This window comes from Suillus paluster (assembly GCF_016628075.1).
Source record: "Suillus paluster strain FC165 chromosome Unknown EDB91scaffold_839, whole genome shotgun sequence".
In the NCBI taxonomy this organism is placed as follows: domain Eukaryota; kingdom Fungi; phylum Basidiomycota; class Agaricomycetes; order Boletales; family Suillaceae; genus Suillus; species Suillus paluster.
Window position 1 is genome coordinate 1 of NW_024538399.1, and position 8,211 is coordinate 8,211.

Sequence of the window (8,211 nt, forward strand, 5' to 3'; positions counted from 1 at the left end):
TGGAGCTCAACCTGTGGTTAACGTTGGAACGAGCAAGAGAGCTATGTATCAGGGGACTGTTCAGACGCGTGTACGTAGATCACGGGTGAGCGATGCCAAGGCGCATGTACTAACTACCTTCATTAAGCTGGGTGGCAACCGATCAAAGCACACGGATTCCTATATCTATGTTCCACTGCTCGTTGCGATTAAAGGGAATCGACGTCTCCCCGGAAGAAGCTGAATGCTATGTTGCGAATATGATTTATCAGGGATATATGCGAGGTTATATTTCGCATGAGAAGCAGATGGTAGTATTGGCCAGTGCCAATGCATTTCCCAGAGTAGCGGATCGTTCAGCACCCTTGTCGTAGAGGATGTACAGGAATACAGCTCTCTTGTCGTACGCGTGATGTTCTTTTACAAGCGGTCTGTCAGAAATTAGTGTCAGAAAACACGAGGCTGTGCGAAAGTAAGACATGTACAGTAATCAAGGTATAGCACTACTATCTGTTCCCGTACACTCGGCACCCCCCAGAAGTCGGCAGTCACGCTTTTTCGCAGGGTTTTGTGTGACTGCCTGTGACCAATTGTAACAAAAGTGTCACGTTTTCCTGCCAAAATGTGTGACCTGCCGACTTCTGTGGGGTGCCGATTGCACCGGAAGGGATAGTACAGGACCGAAACGACGGCAGCGGTGTATCTTCTAATATACGAGCAGAAGAAAGAGGCAACTGATTTCGATTTGAACGTGGTAAATAGATTTGAAGGCACTATACTGTCATGAATGCGGTGCTCAAACTTGCACAGCAAATTATAAACATTCCACATGGTTTTCTGGCACTACTGGCGGCTGTGGAATATCCGAAACATCCGCCTAGCACAATGGCCTCGGCCAAGTGGCAGCTCTGAGGCCTGGCGGCTCTCCACTGCATTGGAAAAGGTTCTCCATTATTACGCCATGAGCACCAACGGCTATAAAAGCGATGGTTGTTCGTCAGCTGGGTTTTAAGTCCTCTTCTATCTCCCCTGACCTATCCATTGCTTCCATATTCATCCCACATACTCGCCCCATATTCCCTGCTCACCATCCGTGTCGCTTTCATCCTCTCTTCAAAGACCAATCACTATCATGGGAAACGGACCGTCAAAGTCGCGATCACGGTCCAGGGGCCAATTTGGTGACTTTTCTGCTGATCAGGTAAAGGAGAGCAAATCTTCTTTTGCTGGGAACACCAGCAGTTACCAATCAGCGCCCCCACCGTATTCTACATCTGCCACACCAGCAACGACGCGGTCCTCTTCAAATGACGCTGAAGGTATTCGCTTCCTTCCAAAGTCACACCATAATATTTATTTATATATGATCCCACGACCAGCTTCTCGATTTGCGGCCCGAGCAGAATACCTCCGTCAGCCTCTACGTGCAGAATCATTGGAAGACGCGCTTGAGACTCTGCGCCATTATGACACAGTTATCATCATGGACGATTCTTCATCTATGGCTGGTTCACTATGGAAAGAGGTACGTTGTGCCTTACGTATCTTGCTCATGGTGGTTAAAATTGTCTTGTTCAGGCAAAACAGGCACTGGCCACACTTGCGGATGTAGCGAGCAAATATGACGCAAATGGTGTTGACATACACTTCTTGAACCACCGCGGAAGCTTGACAGGAATTAAAGTAAGTAGAGTACCTACACGTCATATATTGACGCTGATCACGCTTCTACAGGATTCCAAAGTTGTCCATGAAGAGTTCGCCAACCTCCAGCCCCGCGGCCCAACCCCTATCGGGCACCGCCTCGATGTCATCCTCGGCGATTATTTCCGTGACCTCGACGCTGCAAAGAGACGGGAGGACGCTGGTGACTATTTTGCACGCAAGCAAATCAAGCCCGTGAATGTGATCATTATCACTGATGGAGCGCCAAGTGAGTTTGTGCGACACATAATACTTGACTTCCCCTGACATATTCACGTAGCGGACGATCCTGAGAGTGTGATTGTCTCTTTTGCCAGGCGACTTGAGGCCGATAAGTGGCCACTTGCACAGGTAATTACACATGGCTTCTTTACTGCACTAGGTACCGACAAAGATTTTGCATAGGTTGGGATACAGTTCGTTCAGATAGGATCTTCGAGACACGCAACACAGTTCCTTAGAGAGCTGGATGATAACTTGAAACAGACACATCATATACGGGTATGTCACAATCTTATCTATCAAGGCAATCTTTACTAAAAACACCGCCAGGATATCGTCGACACAACACCCTATATTGGCCAACTGAATGCTGAGATGCTTATCAAGGTCCTTCTCGGTGGTATCAATCGCCGCGTGGACACGAAGGGTGGTGCTGCGGTTATGTGATCAATTGCAATGCGAGCAAGACACTGGACAACACTTCTATCGTATCAGGAGCTAAGTATTTGTAGTCAGCTCGGTAATCAACAAAATGTCTGTAACAAATATACCATGCATGTACATAGCTTTCTCAATCAGTAATTCACTACTACTACTGAATCACGAGTCCCAATCTTCCAATGCGAACGCGAGAACCCCAAAAGCAGGTGCAGCTTTAGACATTCCCTACCGCACAGCTCTCGCTCCCTCGGCGAACGAAACGCACAACACCATCCAGTTCCGACGATAACTTATCCAGATGACCGGGCAGATCGCCCTCATAGCTCATCACCGAGGCAGCCAGGGAAAACGAAGGCTCGGGTGCATTGCCCGTTATCTCATCGTCGTCGTCGTCATCGTCGCTTTCATCATTCGAGATGATCCTGGGCGTAGAAAATCCAATGACGTCTCGATGCAGCCGTCTCTGGCGACGACTTCGGTGGCGCTTCATAATGATAGAAAGCCGTGAGATATCATGAGTACTGTCACCGGAAAACGAGACGAAAATATTGCTGAAATGAAGACACATGTCGAGTGCTGATAGAACAGCCCGATGGAGGGCAGAAGTCTTGAACAATCATCAGCGCGACCAACAAATCATCAATAAACACAGACTTCGGGCTGAAGCAAGCAACCACACTGGATTGTGTCTAAGCTTCGATGGCTGCATATGAGCGGGGTTGTTGTAGCGTAAGGTGCAATGAAAACTCACTGGTCGTTATGGATCTTGATCATCTCATCAAGGGACTTTGCCCCCTTGAAGTTCTCATGGAATGTCGCTAACTGAGAGTATAGGACCTTGATAGATTGTCAGAGCACTGGTGGTTTGAAAGACGGGAAGCTCACATGGGTCGTCAGGAAATTCAACAGCGTGCTTGAAAAAAATAGGGTCAGCAAACAACCATCGCAGCAAGAATGGACACACTTGATGAACCACGATAGCTTGCCCCTCATCGCATAAAATACCTTCAGCTCATGCTTCATATGCTGTTCACTCCCTATTTCACCCCTTACAAGGATGCGTTCAAGAACACTTTTCGCTCTCCGTATTTGCAGAAGAAACACGAAGATCGACCCATAGATGGACATCACACGCGGCGTGAAGATGTACGCCAATGGAAAAGGCACAGCATACTCGACGAGTAGACCATCAAGGGCTTTCACCGTTTGTGCGATGGCGGTGGTTTTACTTCCCCGATAGGAGAGACGAACGAGGGAAGTCTCGATGCACTTTGTGGTATTATTAGCATCCACGACATCCCTGAATGCGCTATTTAGGAAATGGAAGTCTTGCCAGTGCTGCTGGCTGTCCATCTAGCGCTCTGCATTAGCGCTTACTGGCAGGGTGGGTATGGCACTTACCTTTGCAAAGATGACATCGGCGAAATGGCTGATGAATGTCTCCTCTGGTCATTAGATATAGTCCCTTCGATGGCCTGTCATGTGGCGTGAAAGATCGCAGTCTTCGGTCAGCACATGAGTGAGCTGGACTCCCGAAGATGTGTAATAGGGTGCAATTTTGTCGAAGACAAGGATGAGCGAGACTCTCTGGATCTGAAGCACCCCTTTTGTGCTGTGCTATCAACATTGTGAGTGATGGCCACTGATCATCCACTGGATCGCCATCTGGATCGTCCAGTAAAGGGATCCCCAAAATTCGTAGTAAGCCAACCGCTTTGCCGGTCTCGAGTATACGATCAGCTATACGCTCCAGGAATACCGGGACCGAAAGTGCCTGCGCACCGCCTCTGGGCGCTTCAAAGTCGCTCAAAGTCCGAAGAACATATCCTTCCGCCCAGAAATCAGGGTCAATAAGCGGGAGTTCGTTATCCTCGACGAAAAACTCCTCATCTAGGGTGTGATTCTCAGAATCCCACGTGTCCCGCACTGGCATCCCATCCATGGCCCAGCAGCCCACCATCGCCCAAACAGGCTGTGCGGATCTGACGAACACTTCAGTGAGAGCTTCGGCGGTGATTTTGTCTCCCAGCGAGGACTGCTCCTCGGCAGCACGGAGACATGCGTCTAGTAAATGGGCGGTAACAGCCGCGGGCGGTACGCGGCTAGATAGGGATGCCAACAACCAGACTTCTTCGTCGGACGCATTATCCGATTGCACGACATAGCCCACCAGCTCTCGCAGAATGGCCAAAAGGAGATCGAAGGTCACTGAAAATGCATCTCTGACGTCCTTTTCGAGACTCAGTAGACTGACGACCAGTTGATCGCCTACTCCTGCATGGGCGCGACATATCCGTTCTTCTTTGTCAGCGCACCAGCGGTCGAACTTTTGTAGCTGAGAATCGACTGCATCCGCGAAAGCTTCGATGGTCTGCGAACGCGTGTTGTGAGATAGAAGGTGCATTGAGCTCAGAGGTGGGTCTGAGGTTGAAAACACATTGGAAAAAACTGCCGAGGTGAATTTTCTGATGTGGGACATCTTGCTTGCAAGTTGCGCAAAGGACGATAGGATAGAAGTTTGAGATGCTAATGTCAGATGAATCAGGCGAGGAGCACTTGGTGATGGCCGCTACAGGAGATCAGAAGGGCGAGTGCAATCTGTATATTGCGGGTACATACCATGAGGGACGGGGATCTCGAGTTGCTGGTGATCATGAAGTTCTTGCGTCCTTGGAGACACATGAGTACCTCACGAACAGCGTCATGCTCGTTGATATATTTCTGTAGGAATGGTGAGTTATTATCACTCTCTCTGACGTCGCAAACCTTACCTCGTGTTCAGGCCCATCAATCAAGAGAGTTGTTCTTTCACCAAGGGCTCGGCTCAACGAAGGACCTATACAGTCATCAGCTATAAAAACATCAGAATACGAGCAAGCTACCAAGTGTTGATGCATCGCCCAAATTAAATGGTTGAGATACATCGGCATCTGTTCGCCATTCTTCTCTCCAGTACTGTCGAGCTTGCAGCTCCTCCACAACCCTACGATGATGGTATGAAAGGCTTAAATTTGGCTGCCCATAGGAGGAGATTCGTTCCACAGGAACAGGAGATGAGGGCGGATCTTCGGTGTAGGTAAACGAGTCATTATCATCCAAGTCGTCCGAGTCCTCGTCCCAGGGTGAAAGCGAAGGGGTACTACTATCACTCATTTGTTCCCAACCTTCTATCGTGCTTCCTGGAGGCAAACCGTAAACACCCTCCCAGTGTTGTCCCTCAAAGGGTTCTTCGTCCAGGATGTCCTTCCAGGTGAGAGAGGGTGGTGCCTCTGGTGGATTTTTGACCGCCTCGACTATATGCATCTGCGTGCTTGAGAGTAGATGCCACTGGTGCAGCAGACAGAAGCGCCTATCAAGCTGTTGGCTTCTCGACTGCATAGGATGAATATGATCTCACAAGCAGTTGCAGGTGGTCCGGAAGATGCGAAAGCTGTGAAGAATCTTTGAGCAGCGCACTTACGCGCGATTATGAGGGACTGTACTTTGATGTCGCCATCGATATTCGTGAGTTCCTTCGCGCTATCTTTCACTTTCCGGTACGATATCTCCAATGCTTCCGCAAGTGTATCATTGGATTGTATACGTGATTTTTCGATGAAACTGAATGAACATGCATTGGCTGAATAACACTTTGTGCAGATAAGACAACTGTATGTACCCGTGAAATCGCCTATCCATGGTAGCCATGTCAGAGCTCGGACCCCCTTTCGTTGCTGTCGCATGCTCTAAGTTCCTAGAAACGAAATCCAGGGCAATGCGGAAGTCCTCCTCATCGTTCTCTAAATCGAGTTCAGTGAGTTGTGTGATGAGTGTCTGGCACAAAGGCAAAAGTCGCGTGGACTGTCTGGTGACCGGTCGCGAAATGCGCGAACTTGGACGAGAAACGCGAGATGGAGGTCGCAAGGACGCGCTTGAAACTGGTCTCCCAAATGATGCGCTGGAAGGTGGGCGCTGGGATAAGCTGGAGGATGGCCGTTGATGCAGCGCACGAGAGTGAGGACGGGCAGATAGTGTCGAGGATGGTGTGCTCATCAGTAGTGCTCGTCGTGCTCGACTGATCCCCATAACGAGCATTCGGAGACGAAGCTCAAGCATGGCGAAGTTTGAAATTTGAAAGCCCGCGGCACTGTTGCCTCCTGTCATAAAAAGTTCCGCACAAGTTTGATTTTGTGACACCAACATATGATGTCGGCGTTCACCAACAGCGCACATAGAGCTGTTTTGCTCGGATTAAGGGCGACACGTCAAGCTGCCTTGACACGGTCTGTTCTGTCATTCGAGGACGTACGCGGCGTCTACGCGGACATGGACACCAAAGACGTCAACTCCATCCTCTAGCCCGCCCAAAGTAGCAAAGGCAACTGCTAGTACGAGTGTAGGAAGTGCAGAGAATCTGAATACGTCAGAGGAGATCGATGTTTCTGAAGCCTTGAATGGAAGTATCCCACTTGAGAGCGTGCCTTCTTCCGCATCCCTGTCTTCACCTTTCCCTGGCGACTTTATTACAACAGCAGGCGACATTGGGTCCACTGATTGGTCAACGAGTTACCATGGCCTCTCTACTCAAGCCTTTTCAAAGGACATCGCTAACATTTTGTTGGCGCCTGTGGACGACATGGATATAGAGATGAAGCCAGGTATGGTTCGAGTGCATGGGTTTGCGAATTATGTTCCTAATTCATGTTCCTAGATGGCTTGATCTACCTTCCCGAAATCAAGTATCGCCGCGTCCTTAACAAAGCATTTGGACCAGGCGGATGGGGACTCGCCCCTCGCAGTGAGACCAACGTTGGGCCTAAGGTTGTGAGCAGGGAGTATGCGCTTGTCTGCCAGGGCCGGTGTGTATATCTTTTCTTACTCCTAGCGACATCTGAATCTCCTTTCCTGTAGCTTGGTTGCAGTCGCTCGTGGTGAACAAGAATACTTTGATCCATCCAATATCCCTACAGCTACTGAAGGCTGTAAGAGCAATGCCCTCATGCGATGCTGCAAAGATCTCGGAATAGCGAGCGAGCTTTGGTGAGCGTGAATATAGACACATTATCTTGGTTGTTTAATCTTAATGCAGGGATCCGCGCTTCATTCGTGAGTTCAAGGTTAAGTATTGCGTGGAAGTGTTTGCGGAGCACGTCCCTACGAAAAAGAAGTATGTATATTTTTAAACTATACTGCTTTGCCTTGCTGATTGAACAATCTTTAGGAAGAAGTTGTGGAGGCGTAAGGACCAGCCGAAGTTTGATTACCCATGGAAAGAGTAGACGTACACTGTACATTATCACGTTCTTAATCTTCAGGAGCACCATGTGTATCCAGCTGTGCATTGGGTTAATATCGGGATCGGGTTTTAAGTATGATTATTCAGATGCCGGTCAACCATATACGTACTGTGCGGTCGACAACTATAGTCCAACATAACAACGAAGATAAATTCAAAACGGAGTCCAATGGGTGCTAACCAAAATATGGTATAACACGCCATGAGGTAATACGGTTCGAATGCAGAATACGGCACGGCAAGGGGGGACAGAGAACTGTTCCAGAAATCTTCACTCGTCTATTGTCGGTGACCTGGAGAACGTCGCTGAAGAATCGTAAAGTAAGCAGTGAGACGTGAGTAACGATCCGGTGCAAATTAATCGCGCACCTAGCTCGACTTCAGGTGGTCGGAGGTATCTGGAGTACCCATGATAGGCAGCCTGGGCGTCATTGATGAGGGTCTTCAAGAGAGTGTTCTCCTGTTCGTCAAAACTTTCATCATGCCAATCGGCCGATTCAAAATTCATTTCGTATTCCTGCTCTATTCTTGACAAAATGGTCGTCTTCCACCTCCTCCACACTTTGGTATCGTTAGGGAGAATATCATCC

The 8,211-nt window shown here is 48.9% G+C and overlaps 5 protein-coding genes across 5 annotated transcripts; 3 read left to right on the forward strand and 2 right to left on the reverse strand.

The window, feature by feature from the left end:
* Window positions 1-537, forward strand: EDB91DRAFT_849543 (uncharacterized protein; the record flags this gene model as incomplete). The annotated part of the gene is made up of 2 exons (XM_041328599.1): window positions 1-70; window positions 128-537. Coding segments are annotated over 2 exons (296 nt in total), but the record flags the coding sequence as incomplete, so codon positions are not given.
* A 574-nt stretch (window positions 538-1,111) lies between these two features.
* On the forward strand, window positions 1,112-2,352 carry EDB91DRAFT_1241218 (uncharacterized protein; the record flags this gene model as incomplete). The annotated part of the gene is made up of 7 exons (XM_041322049.1): window positions 1,112-1,298; window positions 1,410-1,504; window positions 1,558-1,662; window positions 1,714-1,912; window positions 1,964-2,034; window positions 2,089-2,184; window positions 2,236-2,352. The coding sequence occupies 7 exons, from the start codon at window positions 1,112-1,114 to the stop codon at window positions 2,350-2,352; spliced, it is 870 nt and encodes a 289-aa protein (XP_041168213.1).
* EDB91DRAFT_1191203 (Spc98 family-domain-containing protein) lies at window positions 2,237-6,401 on the reverse strand. The gene is given in 15 exon segments (XM_041320536.1): window positions 2,237-2,558; window positions 2,581-2,953; window positions 3,001-3,040; window positions 3,098-3,183; window positions 3,307-3,699; window positions 3,748-3,786; window positions 3,862-3,929; window positions 3,949-4,915; window positions 4,966-5,067; window positions 5,118-5,182; window positions 5,229-5,649; window positions 5,675-5,695; window positions 5,744-5,776; window positions 5,829-5,946; window positions 6,005-6,401. The coding sequence occupies 15 exon segments, from the start codon at window positions 6,376-6,378 to the stop codon at window positions 2,506-2,508; spliced, it is 3,153 nt and encodes a 1,050-aa protein (XP_041168214.1). The 5' UTR covers window positions 6,379-6,401; the 3' UTR covers window positions 2,237-2,505.
* Window positions 6,402-6,521: 120 nt separating this feature from the next.
* EDB91DRAFT_1191207 (mitochondrial genome maintenance MGM101) lies at window positions 6,522-7,679 on the forward strand. Its single transcript, XM_041320537.1, has 6 exons — window positions 6,522-6,630; window positions 6,665-6,983; window positions 7,037-7,184; window positions 7,237-7,365; window positions 7,415-7,492; window positions 7,547-7,679. The coding sequence occupies exons 1-6, from the start codon at window positions 6,529-6,531 to the stop codon at window positions 7,602-7,604; spliced, it is 834 nt and encodes a 277-aa protein (XP_041168215.1). The 5' UTR covers window positions 6,522-6,528; the 3' UTR covers window positions 7,605-7,679.
* A 345-nt stretch (window positions 7,680-8,024) lies between these two features.
* EDB91DRAFT_1018665 (uncharacterized protein) lies at window positions 8,025-8,211 on the reverse strand (the record flags this gene model as incomplete). The annotated part of the gene is made up of 1 exon (XM_041312523.1): window positions 8,025-8,211. A coding segment is annotated over one exon (187 nt), but the record flags the coding sequence as incomplete, so codon positions are not given.

What these genes read in the sequence shown, in the direction of transcription:
- EDB91DRAFT_1191203 (XM_041320536.1), bottom strand. Translation starts at nt 6,378, where the DNA reads ATGAGCACACCATCCTCGACACTATCTGCCCGTCCTCACTCTCGTGCG. An exon ending in TTGATGGGCCTGAACACGAG is followed by an intron (nt 5,068 to 5,117) that starts GTAAGGTTTGCG and finishes CCATTCCTACAG; the next exon opens with AAATATATCAACGAGCATGA. An exon ending in CGAGATCCCCGTCCCTCATG is followed by an intron (nt 4,916 to 4,965) that starts GTATGTACCCGC and finishes GATCTCCTGTAG; the next exon opens with CGGCCATCACCAAGTGCTCC.
- EDB91DRAFT_1191207 (XM_041320537.1), top strand. Translation starts at nt 6,529, where the DNA reads ATGATGTCGGCGTTCACCAACAGCGCACATAGAGCTGTTTTGCTCGGA. An exon ending in CTGTTCTGTCATTCGAGGAC is followed by an intron (nt 6,631 to 6,664) that starts GTACGCGGCGTC and finishes TGGACACCAAAG; the next exon opens with ACGTCAACTCCATCCTCTAG. An exon ending in CACGTCCCTACGAAAAAGAA is followed by an intron (nt 7,493 to 7,546) that starts GTATGTATATTT and finishes AACAATCTTTAG; the next exon opens with GAAGAAGTTGTGGAGGCGTA.